Genomic DNA, 25,595 nt, shown 5'->3' on the forward strand with positions numbered 1-25,595 from the left:
GGAGGGGTTTTATTTTGAGACAAGAAGAACACAATTTGAATTGTGGTTATTTTATTGGTGAAGAGCTATATAATTGTGTACCATGGTACTGTAGTTGATATGACGACCAAGCTGTATACAAGTTTTCAGGGGCTTATGTCCAACAAAGTCAAGGTGTCATTTCTAAAATGAATGGCTACTACAGAGGTTGTCCACTCCCTAAAGCAGTTAAAGAGTTAATATTTTCACTAAACACTTATAATAGAGAGGCCTTTTATCTAAATAAGCCCTTTTTTGTGAAGAAAGCATATTTTACAGTAGCTGCTGAAAGGAAAACAAAGACAGGCCCAAAAGAGATTTTAACGAGTAGATCTATGGAACGACGCACATTTAACTTATACATTGCTGTAAGCACATTTGATACTCATCAGTCTAAGTGCACTGAAGTTCCTACCACTTTCGAACTAAAATATTCTAACAGAAAACAGAGCTGTGTCTTATATTTATATGTCAAAATAACACCTTTGTAATCTAAATAATTTCATGAGCTCACTGACAACTGTATTCGTCCGGCTCCATATATGTATATGTTAACATTAAAATGAAAGGCATGGGAATGCCTTCAATAAGCCTATTCTATTCTCATCTGGTGCGTCATATTATATGTAAACATGCCAGTGTATATAAATTAGAGTGTGCGTGTGTTGGGGTCTCAGTGATATCATGTTTCATACAGAGGCCACTGTGTGCCAAAGTTATGATACACTCAACTATATATGAAAATATGTTCACTTTTCTGGGCAGGAGAGAGAGACACCTGCACGCACACACACACACACACACACACACACACACACACACACATATACAGAAAACTGAGGGCCACTGAAAACACTGGGGGACTAATGGGTTGCCACTTGCCAGTTTGAGGACCCAATTTAATTTTGTGTTTATGACTGGTGACCACATGCTGCATTAGTGTGTGTGTGTGTGTGTGTGTGTGTGTGTGTGTGTGTGTGTGTGTGTGTGTTTGTGCGTCACTGAATACTTAAACATATGTGAATGTTTTTCATGTGTAAAGGAATGTAAGTGGTATCACTTATGTGTGTGTGTTGTATGTTTCTGTGTCACTCTGCATTGCCAGAATTGTTTTTTTACTCTGTCTTAAAGAACTTGTTTAGTTTCTTTAACAATTTTCTTTAACAACTCTCAACAGATCTCTCAATAAGTCACACGAAGGCACCATAGTGCAACTGCCACCATGTGGTGAAAACACGTATAACATAATTCAGAATCCAGAGCTGGGAAAAGTAGAATAAACTTGAATCAGACTAAACTAAATTTAATTAAAGGATCTAAATCAATCAATCTCTGTCACAACACTGGTAATCGTCTACCCAGTTATTAATTTATTAATTCATGAAATCTCATACTGGCAGAAATTAAAAACAGAAAATCATTACATCCTCACATTGTCATGACCATCTTTAACCTTTAAAAATGTTGGATTGTTAGATTCAGAATATGACTCATTATTATTATTATTATTATTATTATTATTATTATTATTGAGTTAATATGCTGCAATGATTTTTTTTCACGGCTCCCCTCCCCCACTATGGTACAAAACAGATCAGGAATTTCATTTTTAAGTAACTGCATATTTTTATTGTGTTAATCAAAAACAATCTGACATGACATTTCACAAAGACCTCTGGGAGTATTACAGTGCACCACGTTAACTTTGGCCTTTGACCTTTGAACTTTCAACTTCAGACCTCTCTACACACATACACACACCACTGTTCCCTTTGCCATTATATACAGAGCTCTGCTTTTCCCCAAAACTCACACACATAAAAACCGCTAGCACACATTTCTTTCTTGCTCACACACACACACACACACACACACACACACACACACACACACACACACACACACACACACACACGCTCTCCTTGTGAGCTATTGTACAGGGGTGCATCACATGACATGGGATACAACAGGAGTGTTGAGTACAGGGCTGTGTGAACAACAAATATTCTAATTGGACACTGATCAGGATTTCTTTTTTTTTTCTTTTTTTTCACCATTGGCTGTAATGTCCCAAAAAATGTTGAGGATGAGTCCTTTTCAGCAGACACAAACAACACATGTAAATCTATAGGAAAAATAAAACATATCAGACAACATAACAGCTTATCTTTGCACATAAATACAAAGGAATGATAATAATATTCAACATTGTGCTTTCTTTCTCTCGCTCTTTCTTGCCACCGTAACCATTGTCAAACGCGTTAACCACTAACATTGGTCATGCAATTTCAAAAGAGCACAAAACAGCTGGCTGAAAAGAGAGACTCAAGCAGATTTGACATCACAACCATTGTACATAATCTCTCATTAAAGAAAAGGTACACAACTAACAATCAAATTTGAGTGAATTAGTAGTATAACCTGAATTAGTTCTATGGTTTAAATGCCGAAAGGCAGCATCTTCCTACATTTAAACTCTTTTTTTTTTTCATGACATCATTTTGCAGTAAATCCTTGATGTGGTGTCAAAGTGCAGAGTGTGCCTTTTACAGGAGTCAGTCAGTTTAGTTCAGTTCAGTTTAAAGAGTTAATTACATCTCTATAAAAAAAAGGTACATAAATAACAACGACAATTATTCCATACATCTAAAATCCACTCACAGACCTAGTTTGTGATGCCTGCTGTTATCAGGGACTGTGTGAATTAATGAACACAGCCAAGTTTAGCCAATTAGAGTATACTGAAAACTTTAAACCACGATACTTCTGAGGAATTTGAGGCAAAAACACAAATTAGACTATGAATTCATCATAAAAATCATCTTGTGTCATGAAAGCAAAACACAAATTCATGTTGTATCTAACATGGGCAGTTGTTTTCTTTCATGTGGATAGACTATGATATAATAAAGTATGGTACCATAGGTAGGCTCCTCATCCGAGCCCATACACACAATGGACACTAAGGAGGCAGGCTACACACAACATGTTAGCACAGACGAGCAACAAACAGGTTTCTTTACAGATAATACACAGAGAGAGATTGGACTAAAGACAGAGAGAAGGAAGACCTCTTCGTACTAATTGTCCATAAGGAAGAGATGACATCATTAAGCAGCAAAAGGCAATGATATTAATGACGAAAATTTTGGTTTTGAAGGACAGTGAAATGCATTGTGGGTAGCGCAAAACAGCTTTCTGTGCATTTTGCGGTGTTGAATGAGGAGTTGGCAGGTGGCTCATCTCATATTATTTGCATATATCTATTTATCACAAACATTATATGCAAGAACAGTGTAAAAGAGCAAGGAGTACCGCTTAGAATACAAAACAAAATCATAGTTTCACTCATAAATATCATGCTAATATATTTATATATATTTACTGTACTGTAGCCCAGAAACATGGGTCGTCATACTAGAGTCCACTTCCCTCTATCTCCTCATTGTATCAATGTTTCCCCCCCAGACCACCATGTTAATTATTTATCCTGTTTGTTAATGCACAGAACATTAAACACAGCCAAAAACAAAACCAATAAATAACTAATTTTAGAGTGAGGTGTTGATCATGTCAAAATGTGAAAGATGTTACAACTTGTATAGATGTAATCCAGGTATTGTTTGGGCTTTTATTTGCTTTTACAGATTGAATTAATTTGTGCTTCAGCCTTGTCTGTTTCCTGTACACATCTCATCTTTCTCTCACATCGTGGAATGCCAGTAGTTTTTCCACCCCTCACTCGCTAGTGGTTTGGACCAGTAAAGCAATATAATTATATCTTGCTAGATTTGACTGCTCTCTAACCATAACTGCATTGTATTGTGGGATTTCTTTTGCTGCAACATGCCTCAATGTGCCAAAGGAAACCATAAAAAAACTACACATATAATATAACCAGTTTTGCAACATGCTGATCTGTTCCACAGGCTGACCCACACTGCTGACATCTCTACCTCTTCCGTGACTGCATTATGCACACAAACATGTGAAACGTGAGGTTACTGGAAAAAGTTGATCAATTTATCTGTTTGTGTAGTAACAATGTGTAAAGTGTTTATTTGTCTGAATGCTTTCGCATTTGCACATAAATAGTTGCATTCAAATGTCTTTCCAGTTAGAGACGATTACTTTCCAGTATATTCCAGTTTCTCAACTCCCTCCCATTATGCGCAGCACTGACGTCCACCATTTTTCTACGTTGTTGTGAAATCTTCAGGTAAGAAATGCCATGAGCAGAGGTCATCCACAACTTTGGGGGCTGTTTTTGTTCTGAGTGGTGCAGTCCAGAGTTTAGATGTTCATACTATGAGCTACTATCCACATATAACATTGTGTTGTTGGCATGAAGTAGGCAACAAAAGATGTGGGGTTTCTTTGTTGTCAAACCCACCTTCCATATACAGTCAGTATGACAACAGGAATGACAGGGGAGTGTAAGTTTTTTGCCCACAGGTAAAGGTGGGTTCACTCCCGTGTATTTGCATGTAACTTCGATTACGCTAGTGGAACAGTGTAAAGGGATCGTGCAGAATCAATTTGGGCTGTAAGGCAGCACATGCAGGGGCTGGCCAGTGGGACGAGGACTCAGAGATTGGGGTACCGTATAGTGGGGGCATCCATGGATAAATATACACAATAGTGGAGGTGCTGTGTTGTGTCTGCATGTGTTTTTATGTACGTGGTTGTGTCTGTATTTGTGAACACCTCCAGGAGTTCTTGAGCTATCAATCTCGTTCTATCATTTTCCTCCTTCCTTTCTTGTATTAGTCATTCTTTTCACCTTCCCTGTCTTTCTCAATGTTGTTACTCCCCTGCACTGCGAGGCGCCCGAGGATTCGGCTTCCCGTCGTGGGTCCGGCGGTTTCTCCCCTTCCTTATCTCCTGAAGATGCTTCCACTTCTTGTTAGCTGGGCGGACAGCGGGGCCCAGAGGAGGGGCGTCCTTCCCCGGTGCAGGAAAGGTCTTATCCCCTTGGTCACTGCCGGCATTCTTTCGTGCCCAAACTTGCTCACAAATCTGGTCAACAGTGCTCAGGTTAGGGTGGTCCACTAGCTGCATGAAGTCCCGATACCAAAGCTTTTGATTGGTCAGTGGGGGCCCACCTCCACTGCGGGGGTCTAGTCGGACAGGGGAATCGGAGGGTAGATTGGAGACTGAGGAGGATGTTGAAGGTAAAACTTCCAAAGTGATGCCTAGTAGGGTTTGGGTGAAGCCGTGTTCCATGGCATGACACTGGTAGATGCCGACATCTCTCTTCAGGACACGGCGAATCAGAAGGCCTCTGTCTGTCTGGAGAATGCGGTCATCTAGACGCACCTGGAAAACAGAAATAACTTCAGCAAAATGTTGGAGCTCAACTTTGTGCCATTTTGTCTTTTTGTACAAGTGTGTATCTTAGCACCAATGACATCCAGCAAAGTTTCATGCACATGTGTAAAGATGATTCTCACCCTGATTAATGGAAGAGCTAAGAGAACAGAAATGTTGTGGATCTGGAAGTGGCTCTAAACAGCCCTGAACATATGGCAGTGAATGCACAAGTACAGAATAAAGCCCAGATTTTAACAACTGCAAGAGCAGCTTGCATTTAAAACCTGATCTGTGAAGGTTGGCAATTTTGCACCCAGTATACTGTAAGTGGAATGCTCTTTAATCTGATTTGACTTTGTGGATAATAATCATCACCAAGGACCAAGGAAAAAAGCTAAAATGATCTTCAGTACCAATTGCAGTTCATTGTCAGAATATACTAACTTGAGTGACACTGCTTAACAACAATGTCATGTGGGGGAAAATTATTAAACTTGGATAAGCAAGAATCATAATAAATGTTAACACTAACTGCACATTGCAATAGATTGGCTTCCTGACTTCATGATTGGCGTCATGTAAAACCTTTTTTTGAGTTTGGTCAATGTTCCTGTAAGATCTCTTAGTTAAGCCTCTCTCCACCATCCCTCTCACCTCTTCACGTGGGTTCTGTGGATGTTTCTGGAAGGTCCAGGTGACTCTGGCCTGAAGGGATTTTGGGATACACTCCAAGAAAGTGCTGCTTCCCTCAACTCCATACAGCTTCTTCTCTGCAACACGATGCTTATGGTGGTCTGCAGGGGGCAGCAGAGACAAGGACATTATGGGATCTACTGTAACCAAGGGATATGCTCACTAATAACAATCCAGGACCAGTGAAGAATTGAAAAGCCAAAAGATTGCAGGACAGGACCGAGAAATGAGCTGAAAAAATGGACAAGGCAAGACAGGGAAGGAAAGACCTGGGCAAGTCAGACTAAGGAAAGACGGGATGATATGGGACAGAAACAACTTGAGCTAATAATGTGATTGCAAATAGGAAACCAAAGCTTACTCTCAAACAGTATCTCTGATCTATAAAGATTGGCTGTTGATGGGAAAGTTCACTACAATCATGACATGACTGCATCCTGCAGAACATTGGTGAATATTTGAACACTTGGTTACATGTTTAATGTGTGATACCCAACAAGGACTCTTCTGGTCCTGGCAGTGCTTATTCATGCATGTTGTCAATATGAGTGATGAGGTTTAGCAATGACAAACGATCAGTGTCTGTGCCCCAAATCTTAACCGTAGCCACAAGTGAGAGTATATGTGCTTATAAGAGAATTTCTAAGATTTACAAAAATATATACAACCACTAAGACTGTGATTGGGTCAGAATAAGAACAATTTTGTTTCTAACCACCAGCACTACACAAATTATTGGGAAAACAATAGTGTGGGTGCTGCTAAACTGACCTCTGATCAGTGCTTTGGGGCAATGACTCTCTCATCAGAGACAATTACTCTGACCTTCATTAGTTTTCCACAACCCAGCTTGCATGCCGCATGGTGTAATCGTATTACCCAGGAGCTCCTAAAGTTTGAGCGATTAGCCTGATTACGTTATGTGGCAGAAAGACAGATAGCAGCAGAATGCTGGTATTGTGGTCTGGGAGGACAGAGGTCACCAGGGGCAAAGGGTGGAAGGATTTGGGATTTTTTGGCACACGGACAGTGAGATTTCAGATGCCAGAAGAGTCTCTGAGTCAGAGCAGGATCAGAGTAAAGCTTTATTTTCTGAATATCCTCAGTACGCTAACAAAACTGGTCACAGCTGCAGAGCTTTTATTTATGTTTTCATTTTAACAACCAGAAAAAACAATAGTTTTTGAAGAATACCTCCAGAGCACAGGGTGTTGGGGTCTCCGTTCCTTACATCCTGGCGACGGAAACGTCTATAAAAGGAGTTAATTACAATTTACTACAACATTAGGAATTTATACTTCTGAGATTACAACAGTTTGTATTATGTTTTTCCTTCTCAATGTAATGAATGGTCATCTGGTGTGTGTATCATTAGTGTTTGTGTCACAGACCTCTTGGTGTTTGGCAGGTAACGAGTACAGGATGTTCCATCCCAGGCGCAGTACGGGTCTCTGGCCAGGCAGCACTCAGCGCAGGCCTTCCCATACACACTGCAGCGGTGAAGGGGAACCTGGGCAATGCCTGTGTCTGAGCCCAGATACAACTGTTGCTATGAGGACAAAGAGTGGAGGGACACGTTTGAATAGAGAGTTTCAGGACTTAAAGTACACACTGATTTTAACTCCTTTATAAGGCACGGTCACAAATGCACAAAATGAAAACTTGCCTTCTGTTCTGGTGGCATTGGTATTGTTGATAATTAAGCATAAATCTACTGGGCCCCATCACAGGCAACACCGTTCTCTAGTCCTGACTTAACTTACCTTTAAGCTGTCTTTTAGCTTCCACTCTCTCCAAAGCAAAGGACAGAAGCGCACTGTGTCTAGCAGTGGCTGCTGCTAGACACTTCAGCCCTTGCTTATATCTCCAAATGTATCAGCTTTGAGACAGGTTTGTTTTACACCCGGATAGAATATGTTAAAGGGAAGCTGCACCCAAGTATCTTTTTCCACACCTTCCCAACTCATCCACTCAACCCACTTTGCCCACAAGACCACTCTTGCACATCTATCAGCTTCTTCTTGCTTCTGAATCTCCTCTACAACCAGCTTTCTCCTGCTAACTGTTGATGGCTGTGCTATGCTTAGCCCATGCCGTACGGTCTCTACAACATCCCTACTTGTAAGTGCTGCCTGAGATGGTAAATCTGCCTTCCTTGGTTTCCACCTTAGTGATACAAAGACCAATATTCTTTCAAGCAAAAGGAGCCACAATGTTCCATATTTGTATCAATGATTATAAGTTGAAAACAAACATACCCGTTTTGAGGAGATCTGCATGTCGATGATAGATGAGGCATCCTTAAGAACAGACGACACATCAAATAAATTGATACATTTGCAAAAAAAGGCATTTAAGATGTATCAGTATTGTCTCTCAATATACAGCCATTACATAAGTGCTCGTATCTACAATAAATTAGCTTTATCATAGTTTTCTCACTTTGAAGACCTCCAGCTCTTCCAGTAGGAGCTCTTCCATGTTGTTCCAGCTCTCCTTGGGGACATTGATCACCTTTAGTACTGTCCCTTTGTCTGAAATAAGAGATGCAGTCCATCAAGTCACACATCATAACACATCATTTCTTTATTTTCATGTTTAAATATAAAGCTAAGTTAGAACTGAAAAAAGTAAATCACCTGTGCCAATAAACATGACATCATATTGTCCATCGGCAGCATTGACTCTGTCCACAGCAATCTGTGTGAAGCTGTAGTCCACGTTAGTTCTGACGAAGACGGGCCGTCTGCTCATAGGGTAGACCGGATTGTACATCAGAGGGTGGTGACGTGCAAACTGGATCACATCATCTGGGAAACCCTTTGTGGACTCAAAACTGCCGAATGTCTTGCTGGGACACTATTGCAGGGCAACAAAAGAAAATTGGATTCATTTTTACAGGAGGTCCTTGTTTATACAAACTTCCAGACAAACACAAATAAGATACAGCATAAAAAAAAGTCAGGTATTTCTGGTTCACAATTTTCTGAACTTCAAAAGGAATGGAAAATGGTGCAAGTAAATTTGAAATATTAAAAAACAAACTGTCAGTACTGAAAATCATCAAAACTGACCATTTTGCTTTCAAATATCCTGGGAATATATGCACATTTTGTATTCATAAATGGATTATACTCTAACCAGCAATTCAAAGTATTCCAATAATACTGCCAATCCACTTCTACTGTAAAGGATTTATTATAGCTCAGAATAGTACTTACTGTGGGTGCTCAGAAACTTTTTGCCCTGTTTGGACTCAAATGTTCCACAGTGACTCATACAATTTTTGATCTGTTTTGTGATTATTCTGCATGTAAACTGGTATAAATGTCTGACTTCTCAAAGTTACTGTCAACCAGGTCACAGTGAGGTGTTATGGTGTGATGGGTCACAAGAGGTGTGAGAGATTTTCTCCAGCTCAGAGTCCAGCTTCCCTCGCTAATTCAAATTCCTGTCTTAGACTTTAATTCCAGATACCTAAGCTTTACAAACCTTTACTGTAGCATGATGCAGTTTTCACACTTTTTCATGGTGTGCACAGGGGATACAGTTGGTAAATAAAGTGGAACATTCTTTGATCTAATTCAAAAACTCTGAACTCTGAATCTCTTGTTCTGCAGTTTTGCTTAATTTTCTTGAAAAGTGGTCTGTTTCTTTTTAATTTGATTCTTTCCGCTAATTTTACAACCCAGTGAGGTGATGATGGCATGAGAGAGGGTTTACTGAAGGCCCAATACAATTACTATTCGCAGCCATACAATGGGGATTGTTCTGCTGTGGCAGTAACAGCTGAGGCTTTGCGTAACAAATCCTGCTGATGCTATGCTGGTGTGCTTAGAAGAATGTAAGAGCCCTAATAAGCACATATTAATTGAGAGGACTCTTTTGGATGAAATTAGGTTTTCATCTAGGTATGGCGTGCCGCTAAGCCTTATCACAAGGATTAATGAGATTAATCAAGAATAAAACATTTATAACTGTTGTTATGAATTGTATACTAATGAGTGTTAATGTAGGAACAATGCTTTATAAATTATGAATTAAGTGTTTACTCATACTAATGCTTCATAGTGTGTAGTTATTATAAAGTGTTACCGATTAAGGTATTCATATTGATACGATTTAGTATTTTTACAGTTCAGTGCCCTAAATGGAAATATTAGAAACCAGGGAGAAGTTATTGACATACCATTCCTGGGCGTGGATAGGGGACTTTTCCCTGAAAGGGGACCCACTGGTAGTTGGGCCCCTCTTTGTGAGCGAAGGGCCCCAGGAAGGCCCTCCGGATGTCATTCATGGAGTAGAGACACACAGCTGAGCCTTTAAATACACTGCTACTGGGGAAAAGGGGAGCTGGGTTAGAAACATCCAAACACACACAGTCTGATTTTCATGACTTTTGGGGACATTACATTGACTTCATTCATTAACTTGAGACTTGCCCTAACCATAACCACTACCAGACTAATCCTTACCCGTAATCTAACTTTAGCCTAAACCTAACCTTGCCTTACCCTACCTTTAAACCAAATCTTCACCCTAAAATTCAATGATTTACGTTACTCGGACGTAGATTTTGTCCCCATGAGGCTAGTCCCCACAATGCAACTGTCATGAAAACACACACGCATTTGTCTTCCTCTCCTTTTTCTCTCTTTTGCACAAACACACACAATATGAATGGACTCTGACCTGGAAGTAGAGAAGACTGTGTAGACCAGAGGGTTCTTTCTGTCCCTTGTCTGCAGCAGGAACACGTCGCCTGAGGACCGACACACACACACACACACACACACACACACACACACACACACACACACTCAGGTCAGGAGGTGGTAGTCTAGAGGTCAAAGGTTGAGAGAAAGATAAGCAAAGCCCTATGGCAATTACTTTAAAGAAACGTTTCACCAATATCTCTGTCATAACATAGACCAAAATTCACTACAGCCTCGAGCAGTGTTTTTAACATTATTTTATCAAGATTGAGTCTGATTAAAACATTATTTTACAGGTTGGGGTCTGGCACAAATGAGATGCATCTCCAAGACCTGGCACATGAGTCATAAAATACTGCTGTTAAAAAAGTCTACTGCTCCATTGTACCATTAAAAAGTTATGTGGTGTAGGTATTTCAGTCGGACAATTTCAACAGGTTCAGATATTTCTACAGGGAGGTCCTTTCTAATTATTTGGCCTCAGGTATGGTCAAAACACTCTTGGTCAAGAGATAAGGGACTCATTGTTCACATGAGGGAATGTGATAGACAGACTTAGCCTAAAGGGTAAGGACAAATTCTTCCACTGAGTTTACCTTTCACTGCGTCACGAGATAAGCACAAAGTTATATCATATTATGCCCCACAGATATGTTCAGAGAGAAAAATCAAAAACACCTTGAGAGCTGAAACTGCTGCAGCTGCTGTGCAAACCACATGACTGGAGGTTTGGTGTTTGTCTTTGAGATGTTTTATATCATTCTCTAGCTTCCCATTGGCGTTCCTTATATATTCTAATACAAACTTTCAAATTTTAGTCAAAGTATCTTTTGTTTTGGTGTCAAAATGCTATTTTACCAAGCCCTGCAAAAAAATGTTTCCCCACATGACCTGATCTAAGTTTTGAGTATGACTTTGCTACATATATCTTTATCCATTGTGTGTATTACCTACAGTAATGGTGGCAATGGCATGCTCCCAGTTTGAAAATATCTTAAATATAGCTTACACTTAAACTGAGAATTTTTTAGATTGGCCTTCTTTTAGGTGGCAAATATTTCCGATGGGGAACTGAAGCAGTTATATTGCTTTCTTCAAAGCCACAAAACAAAAACAAAGGTCTAAAAAACCCATTACCTTCTTTATACTGTACAGTATTGCTCTGACGATACTCAGCATGTCGACAAATCCAGAGCTTGGTGAGCCTGACCTGCCTACTACAGTTGCTAAGCTATGATTGGACAATTGCTTGTCGGGTTTAGCGAACTGTTGCAGAGAAATCAACATGATTTAAATTTCATCTTGATGTCCAGGGATTACTCTTAGACTTACCCACTTTTTTTCGTCATATTTTACAAAATTATGAATAAAGGTTATAGCTGTTTTATCTATTAGATTGTTCCACAAATGTCTGGTTCCATTTCACCCAAACATTGTACTCATAATTACACAAGTGAATGAGTTTAGAGTGAAATGATTTCTTCTTTATCACAAAATATTTCCTCTGCCAACAATCTATGCTTTAGAAATACAGCCTGGCTTCTGGATCTTGTCTAATGAAAACATATTATTGCCTTTCATCACACGAAGACTCAACAGAGATGAGCCTGCAACTTTCTCTGAACTCACAGCAAAAACATTGGCTTTGGATCAGGCCAGAATCTATTACCAATGAATCTCAAAACTCATGCTTTCTCCAAGTCTGCAGGAATGTGAGGCAGAATGATAATCCACAATTGAGGTCAGAAATCCTGTTTAATTTATTATGCTTTCTCTCCCTTTGCACCCACAGAATATGCCTCTGGGTAAATCAGCCCAAATTTCCACTCTTTGTTTAGCTTTTTCTAACTTATGAAAACTACATCTTTATCTTAATGTATAATGTTTTGGATGGATAATGGGGACACAAAATAGAAACCTAGATAGGTTCAACCACTTTGTTACTGGAGTTGATGTGAGTTCATACTCAAAAGTGTGCTTTCTTCAATCCCAAATAGGCACATATGATGACTTTTACTGGCACATGCAAGGCCTTCACTTCAAACACCAATTACTATGACATCATGCTTTGTTCAACGTCATTGTAGTCATAAACAAGTTGAAGTCTGTCTATGTGAACTTACGCAGCTCATCAAAGTATGTGTCGCTGCCGTCGGCTCCTGGCACCGAGCAGATCAGACGTGTCTTGAGGAATGTCGTCCACTTGTTCACCAGACTTCGCTGACCGCCCATGTCATTCTGATTTCAAGACAAAACAATCAACATTTCTGTAACAGGATATGGTAATTCTTTTAAGAGAATATGACCTAATTTTGTTACAGAATCTGTAGCTAGGTTAAGCGGGCCTTGTGCAGATTGGTTTTATCACACCCGCTTTAATTAGAATACAGGTTGATGAAACAATCTCTAACCCTGCAGAGCTGTCCGATGCGGGAGTAGGTGGACTTTCCCAGCCCCTGGGCTTCAACCGCCGTCTCGCGGAAGAAGAAAAATACCTTGTCATCATCAGGGTTTTCACTTTCTGGGACCCAAAAGGAACCAATAAACTTTGGTTCTGGTAGAGCGAAACAGAGATGAACAATGTCAGTTTCTCAAACAAGTTGTGACCAAACTGAAGTTAGTTATGATGTAAAATGAACTAAACTGAAAAAAGAAGTGATGCCTAAGCTGACACATAAACACACAGACCATTGAGCCAGCGTGAGTCATGCTGTTCAGTGCGGATGGAGGGGCGTTTCCCCAGGCTTCTAAAGATGGTGAAGTCCCGTCCCATTAAGTCTGTGGCCACGCCTGCATATAGCTCATCACCTAGGAGACAGGATGAATCATCCATCATAATCAGCCTAAAGTATGGCATGAAAATGTTAGAAAATTATCACAACTATTACATATTTTGAACCAATTTAAGTAAAAACCTCTTCTAGTAAATGGATAATCAGCTCATATTAACGTGCATGGGTTTAGTTACCGACGAGAACAGATGCAGCATTGTGGCGAGGATCATACGGACTCTTCCCCTTCCCGTCCTCCACCTGGGAGGGGTCAATCCTGAACACATGGTCCTGATGGAGAGAGGGGACAGGAAGGATTGGCTACATTTTACTTCCTTTTGTCAGAATCATTTTTGGGTTGAGGTATCAGGTTTGAGATTTTGGCGGTTTGAGGGACATGAAACAAATTTGAAACCGGGAACTTGAGCTAAGCTTGATGGATTCGTCTGCACTCTTCGCCATGATTCACCTTTTCTATAGCGTCCAGATTGCAGCTTGCTTGAGTCAATCTCGCTATGCTACGCTTTCCAAGCATGAGCAACTCCTAGATATCGGATGTCAACATTCATGTATTTATACAGTTGAATTTGGATTATGTTCTCACTTATAGTGAAGGTTGGCTGAGGCAATTTAGGCAAAGCAAATTATGTTTGAGATATTCTCTCTGTTGACTCGATCTTATGATGTACTTAAAACAAGGAACAGTAAAAACTGGAATACTGTTCAGCAGTTTGGTGTGTTGGTTTTGTTTTGTGTATTCCTCACCTCCATCCTATGTCCCACCTCCACGAAGGCGCAGGTGGGGTGGAAGGCCCCGGTTCCACAGGCGTACAGGTGGGTGCGATTGAAGTGGTGCACAATCTTCACATAGTTCACACAGTCGGACTGAAACACACACAGAAGCACAGTTTTAGTTTATGCTGCTTGGGGGCTTTAAACACTTGCAGGAATTAAATTCTGGGAAGAAATTTATTCATGCGCAATGTCACATTAGGTCACTAAAACAAAACAAAGCAAAACAAAGAAATTACCAGAAAAATACCAATGAAGTGCAACTTCCAGTTATCTGCAGCTCAATTTAAGTAGTGTAAAAACAAGTTACCATGACAACACAAGAAAAAAAAACCCACTGTAAATGCAAGACCAACTAACAAAACTCGGACTCTCTTCTTTTTAGGTTTAGTGATGTACATTCCTCACATAGCTCCTCTCACCCTGTCTGCCTGTGACAACACTGTCCAGTCCCAAGCTCCGCCTCCAACACACTGTTGTGACAGCCTTTGTGTCCTGGCTGTACACACACATGCATACAATGTGTGTGCGTGTCAACTCATACGAACCTCCATATGAACACACACAAAAAGTATAATACGTGCCTGAAATTGTGAACTACTGAATATATATGTTGCTGGTTAACTCACACAGTATGGATTTCATGAAACACATTTTGTGCATCGCAGTGGGTGTGAAACACTGAGCAGAAGATTGCTTTCATGACGGATGGGACAAGAAGACAAACCGAAAGAGGAAAGCTTCCTGTTTAGCTCAGTGGCTTGTAGAATAGATTATAGTATTATAGTTTATATAGGCAAATGAATCAAACACCTTATGACATAAAAATCCAAATGTTGGTACAGTTATGATTTCAAATGTGTATATCAGTGGATAATCTATGATGTGATCAGCATTTGATGAAAATCTTGATAGGTTGGTTAAAATGGCACGGAAAGTGGTCTGTTGTAAAAAGCGGATAATGAAACAAAAGATACTCTTGTACTTTACCATATATATCTTTTTTTTTATTATTCTTCAGAAAGTGAAGACAAATAATGAAAGAAAAACTTTAAGCAAGTATGTTGTTATGAAAGAATTTTTGGGTGATACACATGTTCACTTTCTTGTCAGGAGTTAGATGTGAGGATCCAAAATACTCTTACAGCTGCATACTAAATACTACAGCCACCAGCTGATTAGCTTAGCTCAAGACGTGTCAATAAATGTGTGAAATAAATGTCAAGCGTGATACACAACTCAAGGTTTTCCTCTAAACTGAAATGGAAAACTTAATATTTGACTTGTTGAATAGTTTTATTTCTCTTCCTCCTCTATTCTCCTTCATATCATACATTTTCAGTATCCCCATTTTTGTCTATTCCCTCCTCTTCTTATCTAGACAGCAGGTTATTGACCCACAGTCACATCTGTCCATCTGGGAGTCAGGTTACAGTGAGCTGGATCTCAGGAGACATCTGCAGAAATAGATTTACTGTACACTAACATACTGGATGGTAACATTCCTTTTCTGGTCATAGCACTGATCCTTACACAAGGCATAGAGGAGATTGGACAGTTTTTCAACTACCCTTTACGAGAAGAGAAGATGCATACGATGATTATCAGGATTACCATCATGATTTTCAGTGGTCTTCAGTCCCAGGGCTCGGTAACACATGATGAGCTAATATAATGCTTTCAAACATCTGCGTTGGAATTTCAAAACAAGTTAATTTTCTTAGTGTACTAAATAATATTTTGCCGTAAACACTTGCTGGCTGTCACGTCTAATCTCTCCTTTTTCTCTTCTGTCCACTATTCTCCAGACAGGCCATTGTAACATCTGTCTGTAGATCAAGTTACAGACACTGTTAGACCCCGGGGACCCACTGGAGAAAAGGTTTATATAGACATGAATCTGACTGTCAACAATCGTCCTGTGTACAAAAGTTGTAGATTCTTCCATATTTAATTTGTTGATCTGCATATTTTTTTTTCAATCCAAGTTCATTTGGGAGATGCAAGATGAGAGAACTGTTTTGGCTTCTCTACATTTTTAGTTTTTGTCATTATTGGTGTGTATTTTGTGATTTAATGCCTAATTGCAAAACCAAATTTCCTTCAAGATAACATTTACTATGAATGAATGGAGGTTGATTGAGTATTTGTCTTTTTTCAGTTTCTCCGTCTCTGTTATCTACACATTTACTCTCCTCTTTAATCAAATGTCTTTCTTTATGTCTGTTCTGTCTCTAAGTGTCACCCGAGGGTGACAGACAGACAGGCCAGGTTGTGAAAGCAGGGACAATCGGAATTGTGGCTCATTAGGCCTGAAAAAAAAAAAAACACACACACACTCACCTCAGTGGTTTAGAACAAAGGCCTGCTTTTCAGCCTTTGAAAACCACTAGGGGGTTAGACTCTGAGTTGTTGGTGTGTGATTGCATGCATGTTTCCATGTGTGTGCACATGTGAAGGTGTTCAACCAATCGAAAGGCCGATTAAGCTGTTGACAAACACAGGAGACCTCTGTTTCCTATGAAAGAAAGAGGCACACACACTTTTGCCTCCACCCTAAGGCTGACATGGATATCAACACAATGAATACACACAATCAGGCACACACCTCAACAGCTTCCAAACACCCATGGTCCTCCAAAGAAACATCCTTGTTTCAACGTTTCAATCAACCTTTTATTCCATGTTTCCCACTGTGTGTATCTGAAGCAAGACCTCCTCCTTAATCTAACTCCCATTGTATTCCAAGCCCTTAGCGTGTTTGTGTGTGTCAGAGGGCCGAGGAAGGTGAAGGAGTCAGTGGAGCAGTAGTTTGACAAAGTCAATTCTTTGATGTGACAAAAGAGAAAGAAAAAGGTAAGAATAGAGAAGACGCTTGAAAGACCTTGAAAAGATCAGAAAGGAAGGAGGAGGACAAGGGAGGTGAATTATGCCAGCCATCACATTTCCTCAGTGTGTGTGAAAGGGTTCACTGGCTAACCTTTGACCCATCACTGACTCATTAGTTAAAACTGTGAGCAAAATGCAGGCTGTGACCTCACTGCGGCCAGAGCTTTAGGTCTTTGCCTTCATGTCTTGTAAAGCTGTATTGTTCCTCAGTGGATGTCTTTTTTCCTTTTCTCTCTTTATCCTCTCCATTCTAAAAATGATTAACCCGATCTATCTATTTATTATTTCAGCCGGTATCTGCTTCCTCTCTCCACCTCTTTCTGTCTCACATTAACTACATTTTCATTGAAGCATTACGTAGCCTATTGATTTATAAAGTCAAAAGAAAACTACAGTTTATCTCAATATTGCAATGATTTTTCTTGACCCTTAAAATTAGACGTCGGAGGCATTTTTTTTCCACCACACTAATATCACAAGTGATGTTTCTTTAATATATTAGCATCTAATTTGTTATATTGTTAGATATTATTCATCATAATCTTTACACAGCTAATTTGGGTAAAATCTGCGGATATTTAAATACAACTTCCCTAATTTTTTCCCATTTATCTGGCACTGATCTTTTTTCAACCCATCTAACGCACATTTCAGCTGTTTCAATGGATTATTATGAAAGATTTGATAGAAACAGAGCTACTGTTTAATTTTCTTCCTCTGTTTTGATTGTGTCTGAGAGCAAAGAGTGCCAGTGGCGTAGCAAACTTTAATAAAGTTAATGGCTCAGAGCCTTTGACTGAACACACGGACCGATGGCGCACAGTAGACAGCCATTAGATACACAACACAGCACTGTGTAATATCCCAGGAATGCCTTTGATTGCTTCTGCTGAACAGGACAACGTATAACAGCATTGACATTTGTCTGACGTATTTCTCCTTCGGCAGAATGATTTCTGCACTCTGACTTTCAACAATCTGTTCGGCTGTAATAATATCACTAAGGAACACATCGAGGCGGGGCAGGATTTCCTTTTTTCCAATTAGTTGGATGGAAATGCTCAATTGTTTCAGATGAGCTACAGCGATCAACTCAATAATTCTACACAGTGAAAGTCAAATAATCAGTGGTTTTCAGGAGAAGACTGCTTCACAATCACACATTGGTGGCCACTAAACTGCTTCACCAAAGGGTTAACGCCCTTGCTTAAGGGCACTTCAGGTCCTAATACATAAATGACTAAATATAGGTCTTTTGTAAGTGCCTCCCAAAACAACAAAAGTGAGTATTTTGCAGACGCGATGCCAGCGGCGTGACTCTGTGGATGGCAATGTTGGTTGGTTCTTTGGCTGCGTTAGTCGAGACAGAAATATCTCAGCAACTATTGGGTGGATAGGCATGACAGTTTGTACAGACAGCTGTGGTCCCCTTAGGAACAATCGTAATGACTTTGTATTCCTCTGACTTTTCTGCACTACCATAAGTTTTACATTTATGGTTTTGAATGAAATGTCTATTGGAGGAATTAACATGAAATTTGGTAAGACATTCATTTGTTTGGCCCCTTAACATGTCATTTAGTGCAATAATCAGGTCAAATTTTTGTTTTATTTTAATGCTAATAAGGAACTCTTGGCATGCTAACACACTAAACTAAGTTGGTGAACATGGTAAAAATTATACCTGCTAAATATCAGCATGTTAATGTGAGCATGTTAGCATGTTGACGGTTTTTTATTTAGCTCAAAGCACCGCTGTGCCAAAGTTCAGCCATCATGGAGCCACTGGCATGACTGTAGATTCTTGGTCCTGTTTTCAAGGTAGGCAATAGAATGTATTCAGTTAAGAATCACCTGCATAATTACAGAAAAAGAAACCAACTCTGTTGACTGTTTGTAGGACAGGAAACACAAGCTATGTGTGTCAAACACTGCTTACAGTGTTATTATATGAAAGTTTTTTGGTTTAAATATGGCTCCAACTCAACAGTCAGAGTGTTGAGTCAGACTAAGTGTCCCGGTGAACAGTCAACTGTTTACTGCTACTGTCTGACTGTGTTTATGTGCATGTGTCTATGTTTGTGTTAGTGTGTCTGTTTGCATGTTAGGTGGGTTTATTTCTGTGGTTTAGGGGTGTGTGTGTGTGTGTGTGTGTGTGTGTGTGTGTGTGTATGTGAGTGAAGAAGTGTTGTTACTTGTCCTTATGTGGGTAAATTGTTAAGCCCATCACATGCCTTGTGTGTATTTTGTCATTTTTGTAGTTAATTAGTTGGAATTTATGTAATACAAAATAAACACACACATACACATATACTGCACTGTATATGAATACAGCAAACCTTTCCGACTTTTAAAGTAACAGATTGACATTTTGGGAAATACGCTTTTTCGCTTTCGTGCTAATATCCGTTATAAATAACGTTACAATCAGGAGACACTAGTTGGGAAAAAACCTTGGTTTCTTAAGCACCAGTTTGCATAACATTGGTTTTCAAAACAGTGAATTGTTAGCATTGCAGTCTAAACCAAATGGCAGCAATTAAGCTGAGTAAGTTGATAAAATAAGTATTCTGAGACGAAAGAGAGGGCACAGAGCATAGGAAGTCCATGCTATCCACCACCATACTGTTACTACGGTTCCAGATCTCTGAAATGTCATCAATTCAGTCTGAATATTAGGCTTAGTACAAATCACTACCGTGGTGACAAGGATCTGATCTATCACTGGCTTCCCACCTGAGAACCCTGAAGACAGCATGGCCGAAAAAGAAAATACCCTGCCAGAGATTGAACCCGTGCGGTTTTGTCCTAGGCATCATCCTTGTGTCATGAAGAGACTTCTAATAAAGAGTAATTATGTATTATAAAGGCAGTGTAGTGTAGATACATATATTTGATTCTACATAACAGCATACACTTAAGCATCCCGCATTACTTTTGTGTTTGTGTACATGTGTGTTGTGCAGCAAATGTGCTAGCAGCATTACAGTGTACAAAGTGTAAAAAAAGTCTGATCCAACAGTGAAACGGCTAATATGAGGGTAACTGACTGTGAAGAAAAAAGATTTCTCAAACAAGTGCATAGAGACAATGGGAGGACGAAAGAGGTTGTAAACAACATGAGAAACTTCAGGTTCCCAGAGAACAACTAATATGAAATACAGAGAGAACATGGGAAGAGAAAAGGACTAAGAGAGAAGGGTGAAGTGGGAGAAGAAGAGATCCAGTTGGGGAGAGAGATGTTGGCCACAGAGAAACACTTCCCTGTAATTAGGGTCAACGGTGTGAGGTCAGGTCAGCTCTCAGTGTGTGGGTGAATGTTCACAAAGATACCAAAAGTCAAAAAGAATACACGGGCAGTGTGTTAAACACAGGATAAAAATAACATTTCAAAGGCCAGAAAATCAGGAATAACAACTGACCATGGGAAAGCTCCTTTCAATGCAACATTTGTCTTTAAAATCCCCCCTTATTTTTTTCTTTTATTTTCTTATCTCTTTCACCCTCCACCTCTTCTTCCCTTCTTCCTCTGGAGCAATTTTACTAATTCTCTTCATCCCTGTCCTCCCGTCTCCTCCGTTGCTCTCTCTTTCAAACACACACATACACAGGACACACACACTCAGACAGACTCCTGGTCAGGTGAAACTGGAGCCTCGGGTTTTGAATGAATGGAGCTCGTTGTCTGTCTGCTACAGCTGTGTAATCACACTGATGAAGGGTTTGTTCTACACACACATAGAAAGACACACACATCGGATACTTTAACATACATGAACAAACGTATACACACTCTGTTAAACATAAGAATACTGTATATATATATAGGCAGACTTGTGGCATTTTAGGAAGCATTGATGGGAAGTTACTGTTTTACACACACATGCACACACCTACGCACGCACACAAACTATATGAGTTAGCTAATTGTGTGTGATGTAATCCTGGGTGGTCTATGGGCTCTTGGTGGCCTCTACATGTCGGTCAGTGAATTCGAGCCTGCTCTGCCGAGACCTCCGTCCACACACATCACATTTAGACACATAATCATTCCATGCAATATTTACTCAACATATTCTTGGAAACTAAATTTGTGTCTTCTGTAGATCAAAATAGAAAATCTTGATTTTTCTTTTTTTTTCTTCTTTTTTTGGAGCCAATAAAAGATTGAAGTAGCAGGGTGGCCTATGTTTGGTCAAACAGTTTTCACATTAGGTCATGAGTTCAATCCTAGCAACATGTAGGAGTCGTATATGCTGTCAGTCAGGTCCCTCCATGGACACTCACTTGCAAGCACACAGAAAACCATGTGACTTTTTATACATAATTTCATGTTTAGCAATTTTCTAAATTTCATACATTTTGAACCATACGATTCCTTGGAAAAACAAGCGTTTCAACCTCAATCATGCCTTCATTGCAAAATGAAGGCATGCAAAACAGTTAAAGCCACACTGCAACCTAATGTAACCTAACACGTGTTTACATGCAGTGAGTGAATTAACAGATTTGTCCCGTGCCTCCAGCCTTATTTTGGAACCATGTCTTAATTACTGTACTTTAAGTGTATTAGTGCTTTAAGATGCTCCTCTTTTTAACTGTTCAACTGACTTAGAGGAGACATACCGTAGACCTCAAGAAGCCAGTGCCAATTTCAGTTTAACTCTGAATTTTAAATAGATTTTTCACAAAAGCATCACTTCCAATTGTTCTTTATGTCTCTTTGTATTGCTGTCACAGCAATACTTACGCTTTGTGATGTTAAAACTCTGATTCAAACTCTAAAATATATATTTATACATGACCAAGAAATCAGGTTTCACAAAAATCTAGCCTGAGCTAACTGGGTTTATCTAATTCGTTAACAAAAAATTGTCACGCCCATGTCCATGGCCCTGTCTCTCACTTGTCTTTCCTTGTGTTCCCCACTTCTCCTGTGTCATCCTGGTTCCCAGTTTGCTCTGTGTGCTTCTGTGTGTGTGTGTGTGTGTGTGTGTGTGTGTGTGTGTGTGTGTGTGTGTGTGTGTGTGTGTGTGTGTGTCATTCCCGTCTTGCTGCTCACCTGGACCTATGACTACCAGCACACCTCTCCTGCATATCAACCCCAGCTTTTCTCCCACTCGCCACCAGATTGTTGTTTCAACATCTGTGGAAGCTGCACTCAAGTCTCTAGCTTAGGAATCTTTGTGAATAGTTTTACCCATCTTCTGGTAACCTGACTTAATGCTCATTTGTTTCCTGTGCTCCAGGATTCCTGTTGGCCTGTTTGTCAGTTTAGCTGCTTGCTATCCTACTCTTCACAGCCACTCTCCATTCCACCTCTGCCATCTCCAGCCTTCTCCCCTCTCCGTCTGCACTAACATTACAATAAACCTGTTATATCAATGTCAGTGTTCTCTGATTGGGTCCTCCTTACTACATCACAACACAATTTAAGAAATATTTTTCCTGCATGAAGCCACAGGACGCACGCTAAAGTGTATATTGCAGTGGAAAACACAAATGTCTTTGAGTTATGCCGAGTGTAACATTAAGCCAGTCAGAAAGGGTTTAAAACAAACAGATTTTGAGGGTGTGATCTCACCACAGGGCAGGTCCAAAAGAAGGAGTGTTGCACCTATTATAACATGTTATCAGTTTAAACGTGGTGTTTCTGTCTTGTGATGACTCCCATGACTCCAGTGGATTAAAAGGTAGCATTGTGTTGTGCCGGGAAGGAGCACATAGTCCTCCACGAGGAGATCCTCAGCCCTTTTATTTATCTCTGTGTGCAATATATGTCTGCAGGCTGGTGAGTGATTTTTAAAAAGGATGTTATGTAATGGATTAAGACTCAGTCAGTTTGGTCAATAAGCGTGGTCTTATTATTTCCGGATATCTAATGCAGTAATACACAGTTTAAGTGGTATGAAGAGACTCACAGTGATATCCTTGCCAGCCCAGTTACACTCCTCCCTCCAGTCGACGGGAGCGGGCCAATAGATCTGAAACACAACAGCCAACGATCAGATGATTCTGTACCTGAAATATGAATGAATTATCTGGATGGTTGATGTACGTTCTGATAAAATATTTAAAACCTTTACACTAAAAACAACCCTCTAAGAATAATATGCCCCTGAGCATGAGTTCAAATGAGACACCTCCTCATCCTCCCTTCTCATTGTAAAGAAGGATGACCCCACCACATTGAAAAACAGCTTCAGCTATGGTTACTCTTCACACCCAGGTCATAAATCAAACTTGCCCATAAACCCCAAACCAACAGAGGCTTCACATCTAACACAGCAAGTACGTACATGTAATTTACTCCAAACAGCTGTGAACAGATGTTTGTAGTGGGCTGTATTTATATCTATGGTTCTCTATGCATTTAAGTGCACTCATTGTTTTTCTAGAGTGTACATTTTGGTATAAATGTGTGTCTGCGCCAATGTGTATTCAAGTATGTCTTGGCTATGACTACATATTCCAAAGGTAAAGGTTTCAATCAACTCATGTCATTTCAGATATCAATCACTATGTTTTTTTGGTATAAATTCTCTCTTTTCATCTCTGTCCACCTCTTTGATTTTCTACCTTTCTCTATCAATCCCACATTTATCTTTCTTCTATTGTTAGACATGAAGCCGCTCACTTGAGTGGTCACATATGTGCTAGAATATGATTCAGTCATTTTCAAAGGAGCATATTGGTAAAAAGTGTCCACAGTTAAATATCTCTCTTTCCTCCATGCCTTTAGGTCCAAATGAAAACAAGCCCATATCGCATGTGTGGCTGGTAATAAAACAGTAATAAATGATTCTTAGGAATCAGACATTATGGCAGTGGTTGTAAATAAAAAACACTTCCTGATTTCCATCCAATGTCAGTATAATCCCCTCTATCTAGTTTGTCGTTAACGCAAACTAAAGTAATAAAGTAATTGTATGATAAGAGGCAGATATGGTTACCAGTCAGAGCACAAAGCAGAAGTAAAGTAATAACTGCCATGTTTTAGAGACATAACAAACTAAGCTTATGAGAACTGTAAACACATTGTAGTCCATTAACCCAATGTTAAATAAAACAAAGAGTAAAAGTGTTAAAACCTCAGCAAAGTAATGGAATCACCAAACCTTCCATCCTTCCACATGTTTTATGGTTGTATTCTGCTTTGGGCCAGTAACAACTTTGTATTTAGATTTGACATGTCATCGGTCCAGCAAAAATAGTTCCTGACTTACTGTTGTTTCTAACTGATTTTAATTCTGACCAACCTTGTGTTCCTGTTTGGCAATGTTGTCTAACGATAGCGACAGCAGGAAGTTCTTGGCCCCGACGAAGAGGCGGCCTCGTTCTTCATCCAACAGCAGACCGCTGAAGCAGCACGAACGCTCCAGCTCGAACCTCCGCACTCCATGGAACTGCTGCAACTCTAGAATTGCACAGATATAGGACAACCGCTTCCAGTTTAGCATCTGTTTATTGGTCCTCTGTTACTTCCATATATACAGAAATAGACAATTTCAATTAAAACTGAGATACCTATGCAAGAGTCCAGTCACAGTTCTAAAATGTATGAAGCATCATCAGACTGTTGTGAGTTAACAACAACATGGATATTATGCTGTCAATAGTAAAACATAAATGTATTTATGGCCATTATCCGTGTGCTCATTTTTTGGGGAGTAAGTCTTCAAAAAAGTTACAAGTAAAAGTTAACAATGTCCTAAGACTAAAGACGTTGTGACCAAAACAACCTCAAATCATCAGTCTTCAGATCAGTTGATTGTCCATGGGGCTGCAACAAGTCATCTGGTTGATTAAGAAGAATACTTCCTAACCTTTTAACTGGGATGTCTCCTAGGTCCAGTGACTTGTGAACAGGCAGGACAAACTCCTCTGACAGTAATGACACTATTGGTTTCAATGGAAAAAGTGAGCGTCCTTGCTGTTTTCAAACTGGCAAGAACAAATTCTGGGGGAACAGTGCCCAGGAAAATTCAGCTTATATTTGTAAACTTAAGCTATAATAGTTACCCCAAGTCGTGGAAAAAAAACTGTGTTCTTGGCCTGAGAAGCTGAAGAAATAAAGGGACTGCATCCTCCCCTGCTGGACTGTGCTTAAACCAGAAGCTAAAAAAAACAAGCCCTCTTTGCTCAGACTTTAAAAGGGCTTTATTAGTCTGCCATTGTTCTAATTTATAACTTTTATTAAGACTCTGACGCCACCCAACAGCTGCCTCACCTTTTACTAGCTTATCACAAAAGGCAACACAGCAAAACCGTTCACCAGTCAGACATTACTACATTACAAAAGTAATTTCAGTTCAGAGATCTTGAGGTCATCAAGATCTCGTTCAGTCCTTCATGTGTCTACTAAAACTAAAATATTCAGCTGATCTCCATCCTGTGTGCTACA

At 39.8% G+C, this 25,595-nt stretch overlaps 1 protein-coding gene across 2 annotated transcripts in view; it reads right to left on the reverse strand.

Moving 5' to 3' along the window:
• Window positions 1-1,619: 1,619 nt before the first annotated feature.
• The window catches only part of sema3b (sema domain, immunoglobulin domain (Ig), short basic domain, secreted, (semaphorin) 3B), a 72,357-nt gene continuing 48,381 nt past the window's right edge, over window positions 1,620-25,595 (reverse strand). For both annotated transcript variants that reach the window (XM_068732785.1, XM_068732786.1), the window contains exons 3-18: window positions 24,451-24,608; window positions 23,113-23,175; window positions 14,276-14,395; window positions 13,708-13,801; window positions 13,428-13,547; window positions 13,151-13,293; window positions 12,863-12,977; window positions 10,717-10,786; window positions 10,214-10,358; window positions 8,664-8,883; window positions 8,467-8,558; window positions 8,283-8,324; window positions 7,416-7,573; window positions 7,219-7,274; window positions 5,986-6,125; window positions 1,620-5,337 (exon numbers count right to left, since the gene is read on the reverse strand). In XM_068732785.1, coding sequence (XP_068588886.1) covers window positions 4,825-5,337; window positions 5,986-6,125; window positions 7,219-7,274; window positions 7,416-7,573; window positions 8,283-8,324; window positions 8,467-8,558; window positions 8,664-8,883; window positions 10,214-10,358; window positions 10,717-10,786; window positions 12,863-12,977; window positions 13,151-13,293; window positions 13,428-13,547; window positions 13,708-13,801; window positions 14,276-14,395; window positions 23,113-23,175; window positions 24,451-24,608 — 2,249 coding nt within the window. In that variant the 3' untranslated portion in view covers window positions 1,620-4,824. The remainder of the gene's footprint in view (window positions 5,338-5,985; window positions 6,126-7,218; window positions 7,275-7,415; window positions 7,574-8,282; window positions 8,325-8,466; window positions 8,559-8,663; window positions 8,884-10,213; window positions 10,359-10,716; window positions 10,787-12,862; window positions 12,978-13,150; window positions 13,294-13,427; window positions 13,548-13,707; window positions 13,802-14,275; window positions 14,396-23,112; window positions 23,176-24,450; window positions 24,609-25,595) is intronic.

Source organism: Cebidichthys violaceus, unplaced genomic scaffold, assembly GCF_023349555.1.
Source record: "Cebidichthys violaceus isolate CVI_PGR_0920_01 unplaced genomic scaffold, fCebVio1.0.p SCAF_6, whole genome shotgun sequence".
NCBI lineage: Eukaryota > Metazoa > Chordata > Actinopteri > Perciformes > Stichaeidae > Cebidichthys > Cebidichthys violaceus.